A 27,062-nucleotide genomic window follows, 5' to 3' on the forward strand; every position below is an offset into this window, starting at 1 on the left:
AACGTGTTAGGTATGAGCCGACAGGATTAAAATCTTGAGTAGTTCTGATTTGCAGTTTCAAATCAGATAGGACTAGGTCGGGATTCTTACTTGGGTTTGGGATTGGAATGATTGTGGAAAGAAAGAAGAGAAACAGAAAAAGTTGTATCCTTAGGAGGAGAATGTTTTCTAGAAGTTTATAATCTAGTGATTGATTTTTGTGGGGTTAGCATGATATACAGAGAATGGTTCTGGGATGTTAAGAAAGAGAAAAAGTTTTGATGTCTTATAACGTAAGAAGAAAACAGAACCATAGTTAAGAAGAAATCCCCTATCCACTAGTATTGATAAGAAACTTCTCCTAAGACAAAAAGAAAAAAATGGGATTGATGTTGAAGGGTAGACATAGGGATCATCTGGGTTTAGATGATTAGGAGTAAGCACTTGGGAACCATTGGGTAGTCAAGGTTTTATTCATGTATGCATTTGTTGGTCCTTACCTTTAGCATTCTCCCTAAAGCTCAATCCATTCATTGAGAGATCCTTGTCCTGAAATTGTTTAAACCCTCATGATTCTCAAAACCTTTTTCTGCCTAGCCAAGTGAGTTTGTTAAGCCTTGTGCAACCAGATTCATATACTTGAATAATGAATGTTAAAAGGAATGAATGATTTGAATGCATGTGTAGATCAAGGGATAGAATCAGTTTCGGATTTGATGAGTTTGTCTAAAGTCGTTAAGTAAAGTTCTCTCAGCATGCATCAAAGACTTAGCAACCAGGACATTGATTTTAACTGCTCTATCTTGCAAGTTAAAGGTTCTGAGACCCCATTTTCAAACCTCTCTTCCACTTTGTTTCTTTTTGCTTTGCTTGAGGGCAAGCAAAGACTAAGTTTGGGGGAGTTGATAAATCTGTATTTCATCGCTTTTTTAGCATGCATTCATCATCTTTTCAGCATCATTCACTTGTTGATTCGCATCATATTGATCCCTTTCTGCATGTTTTACATACTTAGGTAGGTTTTATGCATATCATGCATATCTTGCATACATTGTGCATATTTGGAGTGTTTCAGGTACTTAGGAGACATGCAGAGCGAAGCAGAGGAACAATTGTTACTCGACATGCAAACGATAGAGTGGGACGATCGAGTGAGAAGCAAGGATGCGTTGCAGTTACATTGACGTTCGAGTGAGCAGCAGACGTATACGATCGAGTGGCAGATCGAGCAGAAGGGAAGCGAAGCAGAACTACCTGTCACTCGATGCACTCACTCGAGTGACATGATCGAGCAAAGCAAAGAAGTAGCTGATGGGTTTACAGGTCACTCGAGTGACACGATCGAGCAAAGCAGAGAAGATGGTCACTCGAGATGCTCACTCGACCAACTTAGTCTTAACAACCTTTGAACCGCTTTTACGTTGTCGTTTTATGTTTTAAGGTTTTCCCAAACATTGTTATAAATAGGCTTCATTTGGATTGCCCAAGAGATCGAGTTTTTTATTAGGTTTTTGTTGTTAGCCACCAAACAATCCAGAAAATTGTAATTCATATTTCTTTTGAGTTATTGAGATTTTGGAACTAGTTCTTGAATCATTGTTGTTACTCTTCCTGTCATCTTTATTATTATGCATGTTTTAAACGATTCTTGTTTCATGATGTTTAACATGATTTCTGCGTCTGAGTAGTGTTAGGGTTCTTGAGGATGGGATAGATTAGGTGGAGGATGTTAGTTTGCTAGAGTGTTTATGTTAGATTCGTTTTGTTTCCCTTCTGGACTAGAGTTTTATTAGCTAGTTCTTCTCTAATCAATTGGAACTAGGTCATAGACATTTCATACCCGAAAGGTATATGATGAAATGTCTGAACCAACTAGTGCCAGAGATTTACATGCTTAGCCCAAGAGATTGGTTGTCTAAGATGTTTATTGACATTAATGAGCTGTTTCTTTATGCCTGTTTACTGCATGTTTCATCAATGAGAATTGAGATTAGGAAGTGTTGTAAACTTGATAGTTTCTGCCAAGAGATTGGATTGACTAGTATTAGAAGTTCATTGTCTAGGGATTAGAATGTTTGCAGTTTGATAAACACTCGAAATAGATTAGCGTACTCCACCTACATCAATAACCTCATCCTCGGGATCTTCTATCCATTTGTGCTTTCTGTTTAATTCTCTTGTTATTTACTTGGTCTGCTTTGTTTTCTTGCCAGTATCAATAATCGTTACGTTTTAGTTTATGCATGGTAGTCTATGTTTTACAGCCTTACATTTATCGCATGTTTAACATGTTTGCTTAGGATCACTGAAAACCAAAAGATCATTTATACTTGCTTGACTTAAACATTTCTGATATATCTTGATTGCTAGCATCACACCTGATTGGATTGATACCTATTGTACTGCAATGACATGATAGTACTCTAGGGTGATTGACAGAAAAATCCTAGTATCACTTATGTTACTTCAAATCGCTACAATATAATGACAACAAACATTTCAAAATCATTCAATTCATTGTTGAGTGAACCATGGGAGCTGCCAGTGCTTTCCCTTCTTGAGGCCATTAGGTTATAGCTGACTGAATTGTTTCACCAGAGACGTGTACTTGCTGCTAAACACAACAAGCGTGTTACACCTAAAGTAGTCCAGACGTTGATCTCAAGATTCTCAGAAGCAATGAAGCTTGACTTCTTCCAAGTTTATCGAGATGAATTTGAGGTGAAAGATGATGTGAAAAAATTATTGTTGACTTAAAGAAAAGACATTATTGTTGTTATGTCTTTGACATTGACAAAATACCGTACATCTATGCAATTGCTTCATCGAAGCGGTCTGATATGGATGAGAATCAGTTTGTTGAAGATAGTCATTTAACTGAAACTTGGGGAAAATCTTATTCTGAGAGCGTACACCCAAACAAAGATGTAATGAATTCGATTTTCCCTGAATTGACTAGCAATTTCTTCTCCAGGGCGTAAGCATAGTAGTGGAAGACCGTGAAAAAAGCAAATTCGTTCTATGGGAGAGTTTGGCGTGCCGAGTTCAAAATCACAAAGTCACAAATGCAATAGATGTGGAAAAAGAGGACACAACAAATGCACATGAAAAATGCAATCTTATTACTTGGTAAAGGTACCGTTGTATATACTTTCATTTCTCTTTTAAGCTTCATGTTCAATTTGTAACTAGTTTATGTTTTCATAATGTAGAAAATTGATGTGTTTTTTTTTTCTTTTTTTTTGCAGATATTGTGGCTAAGACGACAAGAATATTGTGTGTTTCCCACTTTTTTAAAATGTTTTTTAGCCTCAGTGTATACTCGAGGAGTTATCAACTGATTTGAATTTCATCGTTTCATTTGATTATGAACTTTTATGAAGGCAATCCTAAATGAAATGAGAATCTTCCTAAATTTCATTTAATCCTTCCTAAATTTTTATAATTTTTTTAGTTCTTGCATCCTACTTTTTTGTTGGTTTTCTTCAATGTTTCTTTCAAATTTAATCCACTTATGACATTTGTTGATTTCAATCTAGGAAAACAATTTTTGTGCAACATCTAGTGTGTTTTATTACCTATATTTATTTTAATTGTTGTACATAATTTAAATGAGAAGCTTGGCTTAATGGTTACATAATGTTACACATTGTACAATGGATCGGTGTTCGACTCATAGGAGCTGTAAAGTTATAAAAATAATTTCTCCAGTGAACACGTTGATAATCTCGTATCTATATATATACAGTTATCTTTTTCTCTCTTCTCATGATGCCACCTAAGCATCCACCTAAGCCATATTTTTGTTTAAACATTAAAATAAATTTAAAACATTCATTTAGTGCATATTTATGTTACTTATTTAATTAATAGAAAGTTTATATAAATAAAAATAAATTATGTAAAAAAATGAAATGTTAAAATAAGAAAAACAATACTTTAATTTTTTATTAGTGTTAATAATATAATTCAACTTTCATTTTAAATTGATCATAATTTAATATTTTAAATATGTTACTGAGTTTTAGAATGGAAGTAAAATTTAAATTTATGGTAGACTAAAACAACATTTAATAAAACAACATTTAACATATAAAATTATAAAGAGGAAAAATAAAATGAAAGTGAAATATTAGTTTATAACATGATCAAAAAGAAAACAAATGATATTTTATAAATTGAATCAAATGCTTTTAATCCAAATTTGAGTATTGAAAGATAATAATTAAAGAGAAAATAATTATAATATTTTTTGAAAATCAATTAAAATAATAATAAAATCTCACAATGTGAATAAAAAATCAACGAAACAAAAATATAAACCTCCCGCGCGGAGCGCAGGTCAACTGCTAGTATATTTATAATTTTGTTCTTTCGAAGTGAATGAGAATCTTGACTAATTGGTTATAGGCTCTATCATAAAGCATAAGGGTAAGGTGTTCGAGTCCTTGAGGCGTTTTTTTAATATTGTTATAATTTTTTATGAAGGTCAACCTAAATGAATACAAATCTTTCTAAACTTAATTTTAGTCCTTCATAAATGGTTTAATATTATTATTCAGTTTGTTATTAAGGTCAACCTTAATGAATACAAATCTTCTTAAACTTCATTTTAGTACTTCATAAATGATTTAAAACCTTACTAAACTTTCATTCTCAGTTAAATCAAAGTTTCATTCAGTCCTTCCTAAACATCATTATATTCTTCCTAAATGAATTAAAACTCTCAAACATATTTCATTCTTTGTTGAATTAAATTTTCATTCCATCCTTCCTAAAAATTTGGTTCTTAGCTAAATTAAAGTTTTATTACATCCTTCCTGAACTTCATTTTAGTCCTTCATAAATAATTCAAAACCTTCCTAAGCATTCATTCTTATTTTAATCAAAAATTCATTCAATCCTTCCTAATCTTCATTATATTCTTCCTACATATTTCATTCAAACTTTCCTAAATGAATTAAAAAAATTCTGAATAAAGTGTTTGGTTGTGCATATCCTTTCTGAATATTTATTGTGTATTTATATATCTATTGTTAGCTTTTTGGTAACACACCCTTGACAATTACTGAAAAGACGCTGGTTTAAATCCTCATAAGATACAAGGGCACTTTTAAAAAAATAATTTCTGAATGAATTTTGTTTCATGTATACCCACATGAAATTTATTTATTTCTTCCTAAATAATTTTCGATGACCTCCTTAATAACTTTCTTTTAATACAATCCCAAAGCATTTTCATGAATAACGGGGTGTTATTGGTTTGTGATTTACATGGTGTTTTAATGACTTTATATGTTAGGTACAATCTGTTGTTATTCAATCAAGATTTTACTAAACTCTTTTTAAATTTGGTGTTATTCGTTATTGATTTGTAGAAAGTCATTCAAAATCTTCATAAATATGGGGTTATTGGATTCAGAGTTTTACTAAGTCATTAAAATTTCTGTGTTATTCAATTAAAACAAACGAATCTCTAATTGTTAATGAATTAAAATTTTATGGTATTGATTTATGATTTTAAACTCTTTTCTTTACAAACTAAAGTCATGAAAAGTATCTTATAAATACGAAGATTGTTTGAGAGACTTTACAAGAATATAGAAAACTAATCAACAAAACTCTCAAACAATCCATTAAAATCATACAATCTATGACTTTACTAGAGTCATCTGGACTTGAATCTCTTGTGCCCTTTGACCATAATTTATATACTTGCCTACCCTTGTATGTTCTAAGTACCCCTTGACTTATATTTACTAAATAAAAGACAAATTTTGCCCTTCCTTACTGATTGATTTAATTAAATAAAAAAGGAAAAAGAAAATGGATGCGGACCCCACTACATCACCATCTTCTCTCTTCTTCATTTCCAGCCACGATCTTCATCTTCAACCACGATCGAGGGCGAGCTCCTCCTCCGTTTAACTCCATCGTCTCTCTCATCAACACGAGAAGCAACCCAACAACTGAGGTACTTATTCATATCCATTGTTAAATTCAAAACTCGTTGGCATGAAGTGGAGTTGTTGTGGATTGTATTTGTTCCCTATTGAACTATTAACATTGTAGATTTGGATTTGATCCGATTTTTCTTATCCTCATTGTCAATTAGGGATATGAGTCGAATTGGGTCGACTATTTTTCATAATGTGTGCATTGTAACAGTTCAATCGAATTGAATCGTAGGAATGTATTCGAAAATCAGTAGTATGCGTTGTAGTACAACTGGTAGAACTTGGTATAACTATTTGGGCACAACTTGGTATAACTATAATGATAAAACTTGTAGTACAAATGGTACTCTTTGGTGGAATTCAAGAGATAAAGTTCATCAATCTCTTAGAATGGAGACAAATTCTGCAGTGGAGAACATGGACGCACGAAGAAGAAATCTACCATCGCAAGCTAGTTTGAGAGTCAGGGTTCCCGAAGTTGATTGATTGTATTTTGATGTAATATCCTATTTGAAAAATTATGTACAACTTGTTTTTGTTATGGTACAACTTGAATAATTTGAATTTGATTTTCAGACTTTCTTAAGTCAACTTCTTTTAATGATATTTAAATTGATATATATATTTAAATAAAAATCTATATTCTTATATTTAAAAAATATTTAAATAATCTAAAATAAGTATTTATTTTATTTGATCAAATAATCAGGATTTATTTGAATTTTTAATAAAGGAATTAAATATAGAAAACCTAATAAATATATATATGAACTGAATTATAATTTCATCATGTTATCCAATATATATAAAAAATAAGGAATCATGATTTTTATTATTATATTTCACTATATATATCATCATATTCTAAGTTTATCAAGAAATACCTTACACATTAAGGGTCACTTTCTCATTGCAAACAACATATAATTAGAAAAGCTAAGAAACAAATGTTTTCAAAAATATTTATGCATGTACATGTGGTATATGTACCTCAATTAATTAAAATCATGTGTACAACTAAAAATATTTCTTTTAAACATTGTATAACTAATTAGAACAAAAAAATAAAAAAGTACAACTTGCCAAAACGAGTACAACTTGTAACTTTGGTACAACTAGTGCATTTTGGCGGCTACACATGTGTTTTTTGGCGGCTACACGTGTCTAATGTGGATCACGTGTTTGTTGTTTGGTCCTTTTATTTTATTTTTTTATTTTTATTGAAATTGAAAGAGGGAATCGGGAATCGGGTATAGCTATGGTTTACTGTGCTTTTACTCTCTTCACTTCTTCTCCTTCTTTCTTTCTGGGTTGGTGCGATTTCGTCTTTTATTTTGGGTTTGCTATTTATGAGAATGAGCTGCGAATCAGGAGCATCGGGAATCTTATGTGGGATTTCTGTGGTTCTTTTCTTGTGATAGGGCTGGGAATATCGTACAATAATCTAGTTATACCAAGTTGATCTTTTCCATGCAGTTGTACTTAGTTTACCTATCTCTTGAAACTTAATAAACAACATTAAGCTAATCCAGAATAGTTCAAAGACACACCAATCCAAAAAAAAACACAACAAACCACAAACATATCTAAAGAGTTCACATATAATATGATTCAAAAACACAACATAAAATAAATCAATTTCTTAGTGAAAATAAACTAGCTATGCCGAGGTCGCACAAGTTGTACTATTCTATCCAAGTTGTACATATCGTTGAATCCCCAGAATTTGATTTCGGATTTGAATCTGTTTCTTCATAATCATCTCCAGGAGTCCTATTTTCTTCTACGATTGCATCTGTTGCCTTTTCGATTTCACCTACTAGATCTGATTCTTTGTTAAAGCTTGTGTTCTTTGTACGCACCATTCTCTTATCCTTCACACAAAATAAATAACCGCAAATTAACAACAAACTTGAGTAATAAACAAAATCAACAACCCCAAATTAGATTAACAAATCGAAAACACCTAAATCGACAACATCCAAGCGGATCTAACATTAAATAGCCAAAGAATCATTGATTTTGACTTACCCAGAATCAAGTTGTCCTTAGTTGTACTCGACGAACTGCTTGTGATTTTTGGATTTTTCAAACACTTAGGATTTGAGAGTTTTATGATTTTTCAATCGATGAAAAAGACAAGAAGGTTGAAAGATCCGATGGATATCCAAAAGTGAAATGGGTTTTCGGATTTTATGTGGTTGGATCTGTAATTTTTAGGTTTTAGTAAGGGTGGGTAGGTATTTACACCCATTTTCGATTTTTTTAAATAAATAAATTATTTTTTCCTCTGGTCCAACCCTTATTAGAATAAGGATATAGGTCAAAGGGCATCAAAGATTTTTGTCCCTAAATTCTTTATAAGTTAGAATCCAATAACACCCCCTAAGTTTCACAAAATATTTCCTTCATAAATTCATGAAAAACAGAAACCAGTGATAAGTATAACCAATAAAGATATCAAAAACTACCAATTAAAATCCAAACGATCCAATTACCTGAACAAAAAATCCTAAACACAAAGACCATCCTTAAACAAAGACCATCTGACAACTAATACCATCCTTAAACAAAGACCATATGAAAACCAAAACAATCCTTAAACTAAGACAATGATCTAACAGTTGTTTTGGAAACATATAATATGTCATCAAGGGATCCTTCTAAAAACAGGGATAGCAGTCTAACAATAAGCTTTAAAAGGTAGTTTTGACAACTATCGAGTTTGGGAGCCTTTTATTGTGAAAGTATATCAGGTCTTGCTCCCTTTTCAACCAAAATGATTGATAATGTTGCGTCAATATGCTGCATTTATAAAATCCAGACCATTTTAGTGTATATAACCAAAAGCGTCTATTCAAATCAGGAAATATTACATGATAACGTTATATAATTTTTAAAATAGATATGATTTTTAAGAAAGGTACCGTTTCTTGAAGACACGCCACTGAGTTTTCCACTATCCTTAACCAATGTGGAATTAATGGTTTTGTGTTAGTGATCTTACTACATTGATCAAAACAAATATTCGTAATCAACTGATTTAATTGAACATGTGAATGATTACCAAGCATTAATCAGTGATTATACTAATCATGGTTGTATATTTCAGGTCTTCCAACTTGTTAGTTTTTCAAAATTTTCCAAAGTAGGGGACATGAATTTATTTAAACATGGATCAAATGAAGTTGTTGTTGGATTCCTTAGGTGCTATGCATGGTGTTATTATGGGCATTGACGGTGTTGTAATTCTTTAGCTCCGCCTTATCATCATCATTTTCTTCCCATCCACTTTTTGTTTCTTTTTTTTTGCTTATTGTCCTTAACTTCCTTAAACCGTTTCCTCTTTTCTCCTGAAATTTTTATGTCGGAAAATGAACAGGTTTATGAATAAATTCGATCAACAATGCTGAAGAAACACAAAGAATATGTTTCCAGAAGGTCTTCCTGAATGCTCACCAATGTTTCATAAAATATCTTCGAAACAGAAATAGTACATGAGCAAATAATCCAAACATTCATATGCTATGTTTCAATCAAATAAAGCAATTATCTATGATACTTGCAGTCAAATAAAGCAATTATTTATGTTTCTATCAAATAAAGCAATTAACTAACCTCAGGTGAGCTGAAACAACCAAGATCAAAGATCAAACGATGGTTCTTGAAAATCATTATTGCAAGCTTCTTCACCATCTCTGTAACGCCCGTGTCCCGTTTTGGGGGGTGTCGACCGACACCACTTCAGGGTGTCGCTCGACACCAGCGTGTTTTGGTTTGTTGGATCGATTTTAATTGCAAAATTGTGTGGTTTTGGTTAGGGTTTAACCCTAGGTCACGTTTAAAAGAGTAAAGGTCGTGTTTTGTTGAGAGGTGGCCGCTTTTATTCTTCTAAAAGGTTTCTAAGTTCTCTAGAGAGGTTTTGTGAGGTTTGAGAAGTGTTTTGAGGCTTGTTCCTGGTGTTCTGTCCTTGGGAAGAGAGATCTCGTAGCTGTGGTGTTAGGAGAGTCCTTGGTTGCTGTTGTTGTGATCTGTTCGTTCTTGTTTCTGTCCTTTTGAAAGGTGAGTGCATGACTAGGCTGATCTAAGCAGTTTTGATGCATATTTTGAGTGTTTCCTCTGATTGATGTTTGATTTCTGTGTTTGTATGCTTGTCTATGTGGTATGGTGTCTTGGTACGAGTCTGGGGAGGTGATAGATCGGGCCTGGAGTTCTGGAGTTGGTGGATTCGTCGATGAGAAGCGGCTGGAGCGATGTTAGGGTTTCGGTGTCGTTCGACACCAAGGGATGGTGTCGATCGACACCAACTTTCTTTCTCGCGAGGATGGTCGCGAGTGTCAAGCGACACCAGTGGATGGTGTCGATCGACACTGCTCGTCAGAACAGGTCATGTTGTGTTGTTTTGTGTTACATTGGTGGTTGTTTGAGTTAATACTTGAATGTGTTCATTTCTGCTTGTGTGTATAGCCAGTGGTGGGATGATTGTCTCACTAAGTATTTATGAAATACTTATGCATCTCTTTCTTTGATGCAAGTAAAAGTAAAGTGTGATCCGTGGAATCATGGCGAGGAGAGGAGGATGATCTAGGCACTCATTGGTGTTTTAGATTATTGCTGGATTTGTTAGGGTGTTAGAATGGAATTTAGAAACATGTTAGGATGATCATGTTTTGGAATAATGTTTGGTTGAACTTGTTGGTTTTTATTGGATTTTTGGTTAAGTCTTCCGCTGGTTAATATTGCTTGGTTAAATTGATTTAAATTATTATGGCCGGTTTAGCTGGTTCGAATTAATTGGGTTAATCCGGTTTGCATGTTTAAAAGAAAAAAAATGGGATGGGTTATTTCAATCTCCATCATTTTGACTGCCTACTTCTTCTTCATCACCATCATTTCGACTGCCTTCTTCGTCTTCTTCATAAGCCTTTTGATTCACATCGTTATCACAAGCCTCTTGATTGTCATCTTCTTCATCACCATCATCACATTCTCTCTGAGGAACATCCTCCTTATCACTCTTAAAGTATAATACGTTTTGAAACTTCTAGTATAAGTTCATGAAGATCTTTAGTATAAAATCATGAAGAAGTTTCTAGACATTCCTAAAAGAAGTAATAAACTAAAGAAAATAATACCTCAACGACATGATCCATCTTCTGAGTTATTTCCTCTGTCTCCTCAACAATGCGGTTTATTACCTATGTTTAAAACGATCTTTTGTATAAAATGATGAAAAAGTTCCTAAACATTCATGAAACAAGTAATTAACTACAGAAAATCTTACCTCCACAATTGGATCGATCTTTTGAGTGATCTCTTATGTCTCCTCCACTAAAGCAAGCATAAACAAAGCAAAAATTAAAGAAATGAAAGTTAAAGATGCAAGAGCTATAGAAAAAGAAACTAAGCAAGACAAAGCAATCAGTTAACAATAGGTTCTAAGGATGGAGTACTTAATTTCAGTGGAGAAACTCAGGTCACTAGTGTAATGCCCCACATTAGGATTAGGAAGGGACGTACGTGTTCGGTCAGAAACTCAGTTCGGGTAAGCTATTGGTAACGAATATTGATCAGGTCATGCGTTCGGACGTGTCAAGTGACTATAGTTTAGTTAGATCAGTTAGTTGAATTTGACCGTGAGAGTTAGGATTTTACCATAGGCAAGTAGTGATTGGAAGGTTGCATTTAGCATCTGGGATGTTCATGGTGCGAACAGGTACGTACCACGAACGAGAAAAAAATGATCGGCCAAGGAATGGTCCGAGAGGTGCTTGAGCAGCTACCATTTTTCGTGGACAGGAATGTGCCACTCAGCTGCTAGAGGAATCGCCCTTAGTTGTGGCCGAGGATAAGCCACCATAATGCCTATCCTTATCCCATGAGTCATCTTCTTATCCTATCCAAAAATCCGCCTTATCCTCATCCGTTTTTAACTTGTTCCCCAAGTCTTCCCACCCTATAAATAGTCACCCCATTTCGTTCATTTTTCTCATCACCACTCATTCGCAAACTACTAAATTCCTTAGAGAAATCGCTAGAAGTCTAGAAGGAGCTTTCGGGAAGTTCTCGAGATCGAGCAGCCTTAGCCTTAGATCTGTGAGTTTCTGGTCGTGTGAAGTAGCACACAATTTGGAATTTATTTATTTAAGTTATTTATTTAAATTTTTCATGAGGTTATGCTTTTATACTTTGTAAAAATTATGCATACTTTCTAGTTTAGCTTATTATACGTTATAAACATATGATTAGCACACTGATCTGTCTAGATCTTGCATTTCTGTTCGATTATATAATAGTTGAGGTTATGTTGGTCGATTCTATAACCGTTATGCTGCCCGTATAACCGTTATGTTTCCAACATGACCATTAGGCTGTTCGTATAGTTGTTATAATACCGTTTTAGCTGTTAGGCTACCGGCATTATCTTGGTTTACATAGTTTCTTCTTATGCATGGGTTGATTGTTTGTTGAATGCTTGTTTAACATTCTTTGTGGTCTTGCTTTAGTTGATTGTTATATGGTAGTAGTTGCTAGTAGGAACTTTTTGAGTACTTCATACTCGTAGTGTTATTAAGTTAGTATGAAGCGATTCTTCTGGTTATCCCATCGGCTCGAAGTGGATCGCAACCATCAAGCAATGTCTGACGGGAGATCAGAATCGCAGGAAGGCCTTAACGGGAGATCAGAATCGCAGGAAGGCCTAACGGGAGATCAGAATCGCAGGAAGGCCTTAGAGAGTGAAGATGAAGATTAGCATGCTAGATTTGATTGTTTTGTTCTATGCGGCTGTTATGTCGCATTTTTTATTGTCATTGTTATCTTATATGTGTTTGGAGGTCGGGTAGGGGATTCCTAATGTTTAGAGACCCCGGACTCACTGAGTAATCTTAAATTACTCATGATGGTACTTATTTTGTTTTACAGGTAACCAGTAGAAGGGTAACTTAGAGGGAGCTAGGACGTTAAGCAAAGCCAGTGTAGGTTTCATGTCTTTTTGTAAAATAATTCTGTTTGAATAAGGCTTCGAAAGTTTCTTTTGGAGACTAGCTCCCGGCCGAAAATCTTAGGATGTTTTATGTGTAATATTATATTTCTTCGAATATTTTATGTAAAATAAAGCTTGTTTTATATTCGGAGCTGTTCTTAAATGATTATAGTCTTGTCCGGACCGTCCTAACACTTATTCACGGTTAAGGTTGGCAAGCCCGAACCCGTTATGTAGTGGGATGTGCATGCGGAACGGACGATCGGGGTATCGAATTCGTTTTGATAACCTCTGTTGACTGTCCGCGAGTATCATCACGTAGCATTCTCAGCCGTCTTATTTATAGACTGGTTCGGGGGTGTTACAACTAGGCTACTCAATAACACACAATTAAGTTATTCCCTAGATAATGAACTCATAAGCTAGCCTATCCAATGTCTTGGGAGAGATTATTAATCTTAAGTCACTTCCCAATCTCAAATGTTGTTCATGAAACATGAAATAAGCAGGCATTAAACAAAAGTTCATTATTGTCAAAATACATTCTAGTCAACCAATATCTTGGGCATAGACACATAAGTCCCTGGCATTATAGGATCAGACATTTTATCGACCACCTTTCGGGCGTGAAAGTCTCGGATCTAATCTCCAAATGATCAGTAAGGGATTAGCATTATATACACTAATCATGAATGGAATTTAAGGCAGATCTACTCTACATCAACCTAGATCATATAGGTAGAATTGTTTAGATTTCCTTCTGGATTAGTGTATATAACACTAATCCCGCTCTGATCAAGTGGTGATTAGCTTTCAGGCTTCCACGCCCGAGAGGTTTTCGATGGAATGCTGGATAATCTAATACCACCAAATTTCATGTCTAGCCCAAGAGATTGGTTGTCTAGAATGTTATTTTACATTAATGAGTTGACTCTTAATGCCTATTCATTTCATGTTTCATCAACCAGAAGTTGAGATTAGGAAGTGATTTGAGTTTGATAGCCTTTGTCAAGAGATTGAACTGGTTAGCTTATGAGCTTGTTGTCTAGGAAGCATCACTGTCTGTGTTTGATTGATTTAGCAACCTAGTGAACTTAAAGATCTCCATTGAAGTCACCATCTCATCCCCAGAACCTCCATTTAATTGATTGATTTACCTTGTTTCATTTCTGTTCTTGCATTTCTAGTTCACTTAATGTTATTGTTTCTGTAGTTTTATTTATGTTTTAGTTTAATGTTGTGTCTTACTAGATTTCAGTTCAGTAGTTGATAGTTTAAAACATTTCTTGCTTGGCTTTACTTGTTAAACATTGATTGCATATAAACTGGGTGCACGCGTCCTTATGGATCAATAAAGCCTTTTATACTATAATTATACTGGGTTTGATACCATTAGCACCAAAAAACTTGTTATCAGTTGGGATGAGACATTCGCAGCAATCACAATGCTTACGGGGGATGCAAATAGGTCTATCTTGCTTTGCCTTTGCTTCCAATTGGCGCTCTACTCCATCTGGCGGGAACGTAATGCTCGCATACATGGTACAACCTATAATTTGGTTCCTCGACTTCTCTGGAACATTGACAAGCTAATCCGTAACCGCATCACGTCTTTGGACTATTCGAAGAAACTACGTCTGCAACTTTGTCTCCCTCTCATTAAAACTGTTAATTTTCATGCTCTTTTTGCTTTGATTCATTGCTTATTGTACTTGGTCTCTTGAAAAACTTATGTATATATTTTTGTTTAATAAATTACACATTTAAACAAAAAAAAAATATTTTGTCGAAACTAAAAAATTCAATATTTCAAAAGTGTCATAAGTAAATTTAAAAACTAATTAATTATATGTCCATTAACAATTGAGGCCCATGGTTCATCAGCTAAACCATATTAACCATTATTTAAATGGGCCCAAATTCATAAACTAACGAGGTAAATAAAAATCTTTATAGAAACAGAGGCTCACGTATTCACTCAGATCCACATATTAAAAAAAATAAAAATAATAAATCATTTATGTTCAATCAATCAAGCAGACGAGAAGAAAAGATCATCCATCGCCATGGGACAAGTCTTGAACAAGCTCCGAGGTCTGAAAAACTTGCTTTCATTTTGTATAATTTGTTAATTCATAAATCACAGTCAAGTAATTAAACTGTGTATATATATATATATATATATATAATGATATCGCTTCAATCGCAATTGTAATTACAGGTAAAGAGTGGAGACATAAGCAGGTCCAAGCGATATGTGATCGTGTTTTTGATCGATTCAAGATGCAAACAGGAAGAGCCAATCTTACATTTGAAGAGCTATACATCGCTGTGCTTCTCGTTTACAAGTAAAAACAAAAAAAAAACAAATCTTTGGTTCCATAAAAAAAATATTTTGTTAATTTACAGATTTAGACAATTTTATCTTCTTGTTGTTGTGATGTTTTCAGTGACATAAACAAGAGACTGCCCGGTCCTCATTTCGATCCACCTTCTAAGGATCTTGTCCAGAGTATTATGACGGTACTTACTCTTTCAATTTCTCGAAACGTTCTTAAAACGCAAACGCTTAGTTAGTGCTTTTGCGTTTGTGTTTAAACTTTAAAGGTGAAAACGAATTCACAATTTTTAACCAACCATGATCAAAATCTAATCTTAACCATATTTTAAACTTTAACCGGACCGTTTTAAAACCGTAACCGGACCGTTTTTAACCATAACCAATTAAAACAGTTTAAAACGGTAACCGTTAACCGTAAAAATAAACTAGTTAAGAAAAATACTAACCGTACCTATTAATTACCGTAACTATATCAAACCGTTGGTTAACCATATGGTTAACCGTGCGGTTAAACGTACAATTAAATTTTTAAAAGTATAATTATAAGAAAAAATTAGATTTAGTTACTAATATCGGTAATCATCGAATAATCATTATTGAATTTAACAGTATCTATATTTAACTATAATCGTATTTAACCGTAACAATATACGATTACAGTTACAGTTAATTAATGGATATGGTTATACAGTGGTTAAGGTTACAGTGGTTAAGACTACAGTTTTGATTGTATATACAGTGGTTAAAGTTACTCTTATAGAAAATTTATAACCATAACCGGCGGTATAAACCGTAACTGTAATTATCGTAACCATGATCATCTCTAACAAACTAATGTATTTTTCTATGCGTTTGCGTTAAGATTTAACGTTTGCGCTTGGTAAGCATCTACCAGAAAATTTAAACTGATATTAAGTATATTAACAAATAAATGTCGTGGATATTTCTAGAAAATGTGGTAAATTTGAGTGCTCATATTGTTTGTGTGATTTTCTTATAATAGGACTGCGATATGAACTTGGATGGAGAAATTGATAGGGAGGAGTTTGTGAAGTTTTTTGAGCAGCTTACAGCTGAGACATTGAATGTGGTTAGTCAGGGTTTGATCATATCTATGATTGTTGCTCCTACTGTGGCTATCGCTACGAAGAGAGCCACGGAAGGTGTCCCGGGAGTTGGCAAAGTTGTGCAGAAGCTGCCTACTTCAGTCTATGCTTCTCTTGTGACTCTTGCAGTTATGTGGGTGAATTCTGATTCAAGTTAAGCTTCTCAGATTGCAAAGCTTGTCACCAAATAAATGTGTTTATACTTGACTATGAGAAGTTTATAACAACTTCTTTTACATCAAATGTATTGTTGAACCGTCGGATAATACTAGCTTTATTAATTCATAGTTCAAATTTTGATGTATTATTCATTTCACAGTCCGATAGTTGTTGTGAAACAAACTAGTTGAAGTAGATAAGTCGGTCTTGTTTGTAGTAGAAACTAGAAACTATACCTGAAATTTATATGTAGCTATGCAAGATACGAAGTCAAGATGATATCATGAGTCTATATCCTATTGATTAGCGCGTAGCTAAATGCATTTACGACATCCGTTGCAACGTGATGGTTTAAGTGATGGTCACTGAAAAGATCGGAATAGAACGGCTTGCCCTTATTATTAGATACACGATACAATATATATACATCACGAGAACCCTAGTACATTAGGCAAATAAGGAAAGCTAGAGACATGTGTAATATTTACAAATCCACCCCATAATACTCCCCCTCAAGTTGGCGCATGAAGATCCCAAATGCCCAACTTGCAACAAAGGTACTCGAACGCTGGGAAGCCTAAAGCTTTGGTGAATATATCAGCAAGCTGGTTAGTGGTAGAAACATATGCTGTTTGAAGAAAACCATTCTGAATTTCGTCGCGGACATAATGACAATCACGCTCGATGTGCTTGGTACGCTCGTGGAACATAGGATTAACCGCGATGTGTAAAGCAGCCTTATTGTCGCAATGTAGTTTAATGGGCTCTGTCGCCGAGACACCAAAATCAGAGAGGAGAGCACTAAGCCACTTGAGCTCGGAAACAGTGAAAGACATAGCTCTATATTCAGCCTCTGCAGAAGATTTAGAAACAACACCTTGTTTCTTAGTCTTCCAAGCAATAACAGAACCCCCAAGTAAGACAGCAAACCCTGAGAGAGAACGACGAGACATCGGGCAAGTAGAAAAATCTGAATCACAATACCCGGATAGTGTCAAGTCGCCGTTAGCTGTGTATAAAATCCCTTGGCCCGGGTTATTCTTGAGGTAACGAACCACACGCAAGGCAGCCCACCAATGTTTCATCCGAGGCTGATGCAAAAACTGAGCAAGAACATGTACAACGTACATGAGTTCCGGCCTAGTAATAGTTAAATAGACCAAACGTCCCACCAAACGACGGTATTGTTCGGGTGTATCAAAATACTCCCCTTGATCAACTTCCAACTTATGATTTTCAAGCATAGGTGTGCAAACAGGACGGCCACCCAACAAACCACACTCATTAATTATATCCAAAGCATATTTTCGCTGGGAGATGTAAATTCCTTGAGATGATCTAGCCACTTCAGTCCCCAAGAAATACTTAAGAACACCCAAATCTTTCATATGAAAACATTGACTCAAGTAAGTGGAAGACGTGAAGACGTGATACTGCTCCCAAACCATTTGGTTAGAGAAGACGTGAAGTAAGTGGAGGTTGAATCCAAGACGTGAACTTGAAGCCGGGCAAACAGATGTTGAATCAGTAGTAGATGTGTTAATGCTCCCTTGCTTTTATACATCTAACAATATGAATCTGTTGTGCACGATGCTTAATCATAGCCATAAGTTTTCTTTCAACAGGTTGATGACAATACTGCCAAGATTAAGCAAGTGAGACAGTCAGGACTCAGGAGAAGCTAAAATGAAACAGTTGCTTAATATGAAGAGATAGTGAAGCAGGTTTCTTTCGTTTCTAATATTGTCACCTCAATACATCCGTGAATTCGCTCAAGTTAAGGCATATCTATTATAGATTGAAGAACATGAAAGTATAGACGATTAAAATATGTCGATTTCCTGATCCAAACTTTGGAGTTGTAACAGTTAGGCAAATAAAGAGGTCTCCAAAGCTAAATCCACACTAGGCTTCTTAGAGATTCTTTGGTAAGACATGTAAATACTGAGCCTTGTTTTAGATTTTTGCAGTTTCATGAATACATGTTGTCGTTTGCTGCATTTTTACTAAGCTTCTAAAGGTCAAGACAAGTCTGATTGAAGCTAAATAAGGTAGAGAGATCCTCTCCAAATGGTTGAAGACTCGGCTAGATAGTATTCGCTCCAAACAAACATGACAAGGCATGCATTACTAATGTGATTGTATATATTTTTTACATGTCTAATGTGATTGTATTAAACTTGGAAAATATCAGAAATTTTATGTTGATGTGGGAGAGATGGAAAATAAGGCTTAGCTTCTTTTTGTTATTCTAGAGAGACCATTGGCATATAAAGTGTTTATGGTTTACTAGTTTCAATCACCTTATTGTAGCATTTATACAGATTTAAAAGGCAAAATTCAAATATACCAGTCGTTCTTCTTCACCAAAACTGTGCTTGCATAATTCTTTCCTATCTCCTCCTAATAAACTCATAAAACAAAACTTTTTTTCTTCTTTATTCTTATTCAATTTATTTTTCACTTTATCCTTGGCTTGGATTCAGTTTTTCTAAAAGAAAACAAGCTTGCAAAAAAAAAAAAAGGATTCAGTTTTTGGATTGAAGATACACCTCTTTTAAAGTCATTTGTTTTTTTTCCATATAATTACAGGTTCTCTTAATGAGAATAAATTAGTCAATATTCAAATTTCAATATATACTTCAAGTAATTATAATTTAGAATTTTTTCCTATAAATCATTTTCCAATATATAAGTTATTTTTTTTTTCCATACTCACAGGTTCTCTTAATGAGAATAAAAAGTTAGTCAATATTCAAATTTCAAAGAAGATACATTACCATAACTACGTTTAGCATTTAAAGTTTACCACAAAATATCACAAGTCAGTCAACAATAAGCTTATTCAAATAGCTAGTTACATCTGTCAAAGGCATCTCAAAATGGCTCCTCTCATTTTTACAACTCTCTTTTCTCTTTTGTTACTCTCAAACACTAACGCCCATACGAAACATGGCTTCACCGTCGATCTGATCCACCGTGATTCCCCGAAATCACCGTTCTACAACCCCGCAGAAACCTCTTCACAACGTATGATAAATGCTATCCGCCGCTCCGCTCGCAGCACACTCCAGTTGGCCAAGTATGAAGCTTCACCAAACTCAGCACAATCTGTAATCACATCAAACCACGGTGAGTATCTCATGAACATATCGATTGGAACCCCTCCGTTCCCGACACTCGCGATTGCAGATACGGGCAGCGACTTGATCTGGACGCAGTGCAAGCCTTGCATAAAATGTTACCGACAGACGGCTCCAATCTTTAATCCAAAAGAATCTACAACATACAAAAATGTTTCTTGCTCCTCAAGCAAATGTCGTGCCCTAGAAGACTCTTCTTGTTCCAAAGCAGAAGACACTTGCTCCTTTATTATTGCATACGGTGACTTTTCATACACGAAAGGTGTCGTTGCCGTTGACACTGTGACGCTTGGATCTACTGATCGCCGCTCTATGTCGCTTAGAAACGTTACCATTGGGTGCGGACACAAAAACAGTGGAAAATTTGACCCGGCTGGGTCAGGGATCATTGGACTCGGAAGAGGATCTACTTCGTTGGTCTCACAACTTGGGAAATCCATCAATGGTAAATTCTCCTATTGTTTAGTACCTTTAACGTCTCAAACAGGTCTAACGAGCAAGATCAATTTTGGAAGAAACGGCGTCGTCTCAGGAAAGGGAGTGGTGTCAACCCCTTTAGTCCAGAAAGCAGATTCACCCTCGTTTTATTACCTAACCATAGAAGCCGTTAGCGTGGGAAGGAAGAAACTTCATTTCTCGGGCACAAACAATGGAACTGGAGAAGGAAACATCATTATCGACTCTGGTACCACTCTAACTCTATTCCCACCCGAGTTCCAACAAAAGCTGGAACCTGTAGTGGCTTCTACAATCAAAGCACATCCAATGCAAGATCCTAGTGGACTTTTGAATCTATGTTATAAAAACATCTCCAGCTTTAAACTTCCCGAGATAACTATTCATTTTAAAGGAGGTGATGTGAAACTCGAGAACTTGAATACGTTTGTGGAGGTTGCTGAAGGTCTATCTTGCTTTGCTTTTTCTGGCAATGACCGGATGACCATATATGGCAACTTGGCCCAGATGAACTTCCTTGTTGGATACGACACAGTTTCTAAAACTATGTCGTTTAAGAAGACTAATTGTGCCAAAATGTAGCTCCATATAACCTTATCTTAATTATATTTCTCTGGTTTAAAAAAAAAAAAAATATATATATATATATATATATATATATATATATATCCAACATATTTAGGCTTTTTTTCCCTAATATTTCTCTTTTTATTTCCTGACAATTGTTTATTTTTCTTCCTGCTTTACTGGTTCGGTAATATGGCACATATATACAGGGTCGGTCCAAAAGAATACAATAAGTGTACGTAAAAAGTGCTTTTACACAGTTTCTGAAGCATCATTAAGTAAAACTTGTGTGTCCTCTTTTAATATATTCTGTGTGTTTTGTTTACCTTCCACTTGAGGTGTCATCTCGAATACTCTTGCCCTGGCCTTCGTGGCCTGAAACTCAAACCAAAAGCAGATTCAAAACTGTAGCTATAAGCAGAAGTGAAGAAGATAATGAGCTGTGTTATATACTTATATACCTCTTCTTCCCAGTTGCTGAAGAAAGTTACAAAAGCAAGAACACTAAGTTGGAGAGTGGAGGATATGAGTATACTGATCCAAAGTCCTTTCCCTCTTAATTTCAAGACAAAACATAAGATCCAACCCAACGGGATTCCTACAAGATAATATGATCCTATGCTTGCATAACCTCCTATACGTTGCCACCCTGTTCCTCTCGCAACACCTAAAGAGAAAATGTAGAAATAAACCTACGTTTCTTGGGTTTCAAGTACCAAAGTATAATCATTTTACCCGAGAGCACGGCAAGAAAGCTGTTAACGACAATGGATAGACAGAGAATGGGTGTGATTTGGGTTGTGTAGTGAGCCACTTCTCTCTCGTTGCTGAATATATAACTCCAACTTCTTCGGTAGCTGTAAAGAGAAATGCTTGATATGGTTGCAGCAACACCAGCTAGGAAAATAGCAGAATTAACGGCCGCTCGAACTGCCTTTGGATTTCCAGCTCCTAGCTCGTTTGAGACATATGTGCTATAGTGTCAAACAAGACAAAAAGGGTTTAGAGGTATTACTTTACATCAAACAGATTCTTGTGAACAATCAAAGTAGATAAAACCTCGCGGCTGCTCCTATAGCATTCACCAGAAGGAAATGCACAGTCGATGTTGCGAGGCTGGTCAGTAAATAAAGTTAGGATAATCACAAGCTTATTTGACTGTTTGAATCTGTATAAATTATATGTATATACCAAATTGATATCACCGATGTTTCGAGCTTTGAATTTGGTAAGAGTCCAGACATTAGTAGTAGAATCTCAAATGACCACCATTCAAGACTTTACTTACACCGCACAACAGAAAAATATAAAGAGTCATGGATCAATTGAAGATCAGATTAGATCAAGAAACTTTAAACGTTGTTGAAATTTGTTTACATATGTAAATTACCATATCATCATTGCAGAGGGGATGGCGAGGGTGATGAACTGCTTCATGCTCGAGATGAGTTCTTGCAAACGAAGATTACTCATTTCATGATGCAAAGCAGAGTCTCTCATGAAAATCCAAAGCAAAAATACGTTAAGCCAATATGAAAAACCGATGGACAAAGCAGAGCCAACGATTCCAAATCTCAGTTTATAGACAAGAAGCCAACAGAAGGGAATGTGAAAACAGAGAGCTCCAAGAGAGCTAATGAAGAGAGGAAGAACCAATCCTTGGGACTGGAAATAGCGAGTCATAGGTTGAAGAAGAGCATATCCAAATAAAGCCGGTATGAGCCAGATTGAGTATTTGCAAGCCAATTTAGATATGAGAGGATCTTGATGGAAGAGCTTTAAGATATTTTCCATGAAAAACCATAAAAAAGAGATTGGGAAACAGAAGACAAGAAGAACAAGCATTGAGCTGTAAGTGTATGAACCAATTTTTCCATATTGTTCTGCTCCAAAAGCTTGACCACACAGTGTGTCCAAAGCACCTGCCAACCCAACGAGGAGGCTGAAACCAGTGACGTTGGTGAGGGAAGTGGCGATTGCGACACCTGAGAGTGAAAGCTCGTCCAAATGACCAGCCATAACCATGGAGATGACTTGAAGGAGGCACTGAGAAACCGATACTGCCACCATTGGAGCCGCCATGTAGCTCACCTTCTTCATCATCTCCACTGACAAATAACTTGTCCCATTCATGTTATCTTCTTGTTCCTCCTCCAGCACCAACGAGAACTCCTTTCCCATCGTTTGGTCAATCAACAAAACGTTATTCGATCAAAAACATCTTTAAATTACTTCAAAACATCTTTAAAATCTTTTGAAACAAAGAAACAAAATTAAATAAAGACTAACTGAAGTCGTCTCCATTTTAATAACAGAGGATGGTGAGATGTCAAGAAGAGAATCAAAACATTATTTAAAGCCAACTATTTGGGTCAGAGATGTTTCTTATTTCATGAACTAAGAAAATTTAAAGACAAATTTTTCTAATTACTACACATGTTTCTAAAATATTTTATATCCAAATTGCAAAATACTGATATGTGACTATGGTTAGGATCTTATGACAAAGAGTTTGGTGTTTTGGTTTACTAGGGTTATTAATAAAATTAGGTTTTGTTAGTTTTACTTTTAACATTAGGTTTGGTTGTTTCTTTTTCACGTTTAGGTTTTGCTTAAGTTGTAATCTTGGCCTATATAAATATAGGTCTTTATGGTAATGAGAAAGGAAGCCCCAAGAATTAAGCTTAATCTCTAAGAGAGACTAGGGTTAAGAGGGAGCTAAGCTTTTAGAATCTCTCTTATTCCTTAAGCAAAAGTTGGTTCATAACAAATACACTACTGTATGACAAGATTTCTTATGCCCCCTATATGAAGAAAGATCCTACCTAGCCAGCTCATTTTAAAGGTTCTTTATTCTAACAATGAGTTCTACGATGAACATGACCAAAGACCTAGGCGACCATGTCAGCTTTCTGTGAATCATGTGAAGATGTGGTGTTGAATGAGCTATCTCAATATGTCAAGGGATTACAATGATACATGAAGTGAATGGATATAACTGACATAGAAGATGAAGCATTGCTTGTACTAGTTATGACGTCAATACAGAAAGTAGTACAAGAAGCTAATTTGGGCGAGTACGTGAAGTAGTACAAGAGGCAGTACAAGAAACCGAGCTGTGTGACTACTTGAAGAGTTGAAGTACAGAAGTTTGGGACCGAATTGGACAAGCCAATAGGCGGTTGCTGAGCTGGATAAACATCTTGAATAGTACATTCAAGATGAGAACGTGAAAGACAAATTTCCTTATCTATAGAGAACAAAGGAAATTTGCCAATTCCTATTTGGTGAAGGAATAGGAAAATTGTCAATCTTTAGGGTTGAGCAATTGTTATAAATACCAAGAGGGCGCTTCACGAAGACTTGCGCGCCTCAGGGTATTCTCGAGAAGGTGCACACAAGGTGTGTGGCGTCGCCCGATCAACAAGATAGAGAGATCTTTTGATGGTTTAGTAGAAGGTCTACACTAGTCGGAAAATACAATTAGTGGTAGTCTTCTTTCATTGTAATTCTAGGAAAGAGTTGGTGGATTCCATATAGCAATTGTAGGTTGCGAACTTTTCTAGTTAATGAATTCTGGACTAGGTCCCGGGGATGTAGGTTATCCGAACCCCGTTAACAAAGCTTGTGCCTTATTTACTTTATGCTCATACGTACTCGAAGTCGATCATACACATAGTTGAATTAGTCACACATATGCAGTTACAATTGGTATCAGAGCGGGTTCTCGATAGAGATCTTTTCTTGTTTCGGGTGTTCGATCTTGGATGTGTGGCTAGCGGAGAATTAGAAGTTGTTGTGTATGTGTGAGAAAAGTCGAAGCAAAGGTAAATAAAGTGCACATGATCTACGGTTACTAATAAGAGTATGTCTTCTGCTATGAATAGTCACCTAGAACATGGAAAGCATCGATCAAAGTCTGGTTTGCTTCTGATAGTATGTCAAGCGTGGGGAAAAAGAAAGACAAGAAGGAACAGTTACGGTTTTATGTTTTTGTTTGGGCTTCTGTTAACGGTACATGGACCTCAAGATATTACATGGGCCTGTTTTATTGTGAATATATATGTTGGCCCATCAGGTGGTGAAGCTACAGTTCTTGTCTGTGTTCGACATGGAGCACATAGGGGTTTAATCGTGTGGTGTGAAAGAGAAGAAATCAAGGTGCTTTTTGTTTGAGAATTCATCTCTCATACCCTTTTTCACAATTTTATTCCACAATCGGAGGCCCTGCGTTTCTTCTTCTCTTTTGAGCTGTACAAAGCTCCAAAATGCAGGTACATTCTTCAACTATAAGCTTCATATTTGTTTAGATTTTTGAAATTTGATTGAATTTTGGTTGAGAAGATAAATTCTTAGCACATTGGATGTTTGACCATGGGTTATGGGTTGAGTGAGCTATTTAGTTGATTAGAATGAATTTTAGACCCAGATTCGTCTTGAATTGCAGAGTTTAGAACCCGGAATCGAAATTCGATTTTGAGTAGAACTAGTAAAACTAGACACTGTGGTAAATATAGTATAACTAGTAAAACTGGTAGTACTGGTATAACTCGTATAAATGGTAAAACTGGTAAAACCAAGTAGTACTGGAACTGGTAAAACTAGTAAAGCTGGTAAATCTGATTTTGTTTATTGTATTTTCTTGGCAGGAAGTTAATTCTTATAAGGGAAGATATATGTTTCCCGGTGAAAATTTGTCAGGTCGAAACTTAGAGTTCTGGTTTTCCAAATTCGACAAGATTGGAATTAAGAGATTGTTTCATCACACGAATTTAAAAAAAAAATCAAAGCGGCTTAATTTGCGAGTTTGAAGTGTCTTTAAGTCTGGTACTGGTGGAATATTTGCCAGATATTGAGTTCATAGGTGGAGATTACAATCCTATTCGCCAAAATTACTCAGTTTATCAGAGGAAGGAGAGGCATGCCACATGTATAAGTTTTCGCCGGAGACGTTGCTTTGTCTGACCGGATATGGTAAACAAATCAGTTTCAGTTGTCGCGTGGCAAAGCGGTTTGATGGGCTTGCTCTGAAACTTAATTAAAGCTCGAAGCCATATACAGTTTTGGTTCAACATTTCAAAGAGTTCTCGATTCAGGATCATCTCAAGTTATTCTTGTTATTGGCTGTGGAATCATCAGAAAAGAAAATCATCAAGCAAAGGTGGTTTGATCAACTTCTGGGTTTCAAGAAAACATCAAGAGGATAGCTAAATTCATAGGGAAGACGGGAAAAAGTTTTGAGGTGGCTGTCCATGAATTATAAGAAAGAAGATTTTGAGAACCTAGCTAAATGATGGTCTTCCTGAGGAGTTAATTTAGATTCTTTAGCAGTTGTATTTCACGAAGAAGAGTGGAGATTAAAGAGCTCAAGCTTGCAGCAAATTTATAGAGATAGTTCAGAGAGTTATGTCTCTGTTACCAGCCTCTCTACTTGAGATGATAAGAAATCAGAGGAATGGCTCAACATTTCACAACGTTCAGTTATATGAAGTAATGTTGAGGAGGAGACACAGAGTATTGTCAAGCCACAAAGAAGAAAGTGTTTCGGATTAGGCTTCTTGATTGGTTGAATTCTGATTTGGAAATGTGTTGATGTATGTGTCGTGAATTGGAATCTTTGTCTTATTGAGACACACAATCAACAAGAGGGAGAAGAATGTTGCGTCTCATAGAAAGAGCTTCGTGGGAAGAAAACAAAGAGTGTGCTTTTGTTCAAAGCTAAGAGAAAAGGGATTTTTGTTCATGATGCAGCTACAGATGGTTCTTGTCATGAGAAAGAAAGATGAATCAAAGAATGCTGAAGGAGAAGATTGATGCATTCTTAATTAGATCAAGTAAAAGTTTGGAGAAACACAGTGAACAACAACGTATTTCAATCTTAGAATGAAGGAAGCTTGTGGAAGAAAAAATTATATAGATTGACATCATTGTTAGTTCCGGTTGAGAAAGTTTTGTTTGTAGAAGCTCATGACTCTATGCATATGATCAAGAGTAATCTCACCCTCATGAAATTTGGAATTTAGTCTGCATTTGCTGTGATTTCATGTTAAGAGTTCAGACTTATAAGATATTGTTCTGACTCCGGGTTGCTACTTTATTCTTCAGTTACTTTGGCTACAGACCTCCGATTTGAGCTATCAAAGTTGTTCTGAAAACTTGAAAGCTAGATCTTCCAATGGTATAAAGATAGCTGTCTGATTCCTTGTGGTTTTATGGGAAATTGTTCTCAAAGTTGGCTAGGCTGCATCATTCCGGATCTGCTCTATAAAAAAGGCGGTAACTTTCAAACCGTATATCCGAATCGTGATCTGCTTTTGCTGTGTCTTCGTATGACTGTTGTTGATATTCCCACCAAATTTAATAATTTTC

General features: G+C 35.4%; 5 protein-coding genes across 5 annotated transcripts in view; 3 read left to right on the top strand and 2 right to left on the bottom strand.

Moving 5' to 3' along the window:
* Nucleotides 1-1,091, top strand: part of LOC111829396 — a 2,830-nt gene extending 1,739 nt beyond the window's left edge. Inside the window, exon 2 of the mRNA XM_023778481.1 lies at nucleotides 1,055-1,091. The gene's annotated coding sequence lies outside the window, so the exon portion shown is untranslated. The remainder of the gene's footprint in view (nucleotides 1-1,054) is intronic.
* Nucleotides 1,092-14,912: 13,821 nt separating this feature from the next.
* Nucleotides 14,913-16,675, top strand: LOC17874547. Its single transcript, XM_006279364.2, has 4 exons — nucleotides 14,913-15,015; nucleotides 15,143-15,269; nucleotides 15,372-15,444; nucleotides 16,266-16,675. Exons 1-4 carry the CDS (start codon nucleotides 14,988-14,990, stop codon nucleotides 16,524-16,526), a joined length of 489 nt encoding a protein of 162 aa, XP_006279426.2. The 5' UTR covers nucleotides 14,913-14,987; the 3' UTR covers nucleotides 16,527-16,675.
* A 364-nt stretch (nucleotides 16,676-17,039) lies between these two features.
* Nucleotides 17,040-17,975, bottom strand: LOC111829425 (uncharacterized mitochondrial protein AtMg00810-like). The gene has a single exon (XM_023778519.1). The coding sequence runs from the start codon at nucleotides 17,973-17,975 to the stop codon at nucleotides 17,040-17,042; it is 936 nt and encodes a 311-aa protein (XP_023634287.1).
* Nucleotides 17,976-19,409: 1,434 nt separating this feature from the next.
* LOC17874556 (aspartic proteinase CDR1) lies at nucleotides 19,410-20,739 on the top strand. Its single transcript, XM_006279368.2, has one exon. The coding sequence runs from the start codon at nucleotides 19,410-19,412 to the stop codon at nucleotides 20,706-20,708; it is 1,299 nt and encodes a 432-aa protein (XP_006279430.1). The 3' UTR covers nucleotides 20,709-20,739.
* Nucleotides 20,740-20,849: 110 nt separating this feature from the next.
* On the bottom strand, nucleotides 20,850-22,874 carry LOC17874554 (protein DETOXIFICATION 7). Its single transcript, XM_006279371.2, has 6 exons — nucleotides 22,084-22,874; nucleotides 21,885-21,971; nucleotides 21,753-21,809; nucleotides 21,429-21,667; nucleotides 21,155-21,360; nucleotides 20,850-21,068 (listed from the first exon to the last, which is right to left on the bottom strand). The coding sequence occupies exons 1-6, from the start codon at nucleotides 22,872-22,874 to the stop codon at nucleotides 20,946-20,948; spliced, it is 1,503 nt and encodes a 500-aa protein (XP_006279433.1). The 3' UTR covers nucleotides 20,850-20,945.
* Between the last annotated feature and the right edge of the window lie 4,188 nt (nucleotides 22,875-27,062).

The sequence above is a fragment of the Capsella rubella genome, unplaced genomic scaffold (genome assembly GCF_000375325.1).
Source record: "Capsella rubella cultivar Monte Gargano unplaced genomic scaffold, Caprub1_0 scaffold_12, whole genome shotgun sequence".
Lineage (NCBI taxonomy): Eukaryota > Viridiplantae > Streptophyta > Magnoliopsida > Brassicales > Brassicaceae > Capsella > Capsella rubella.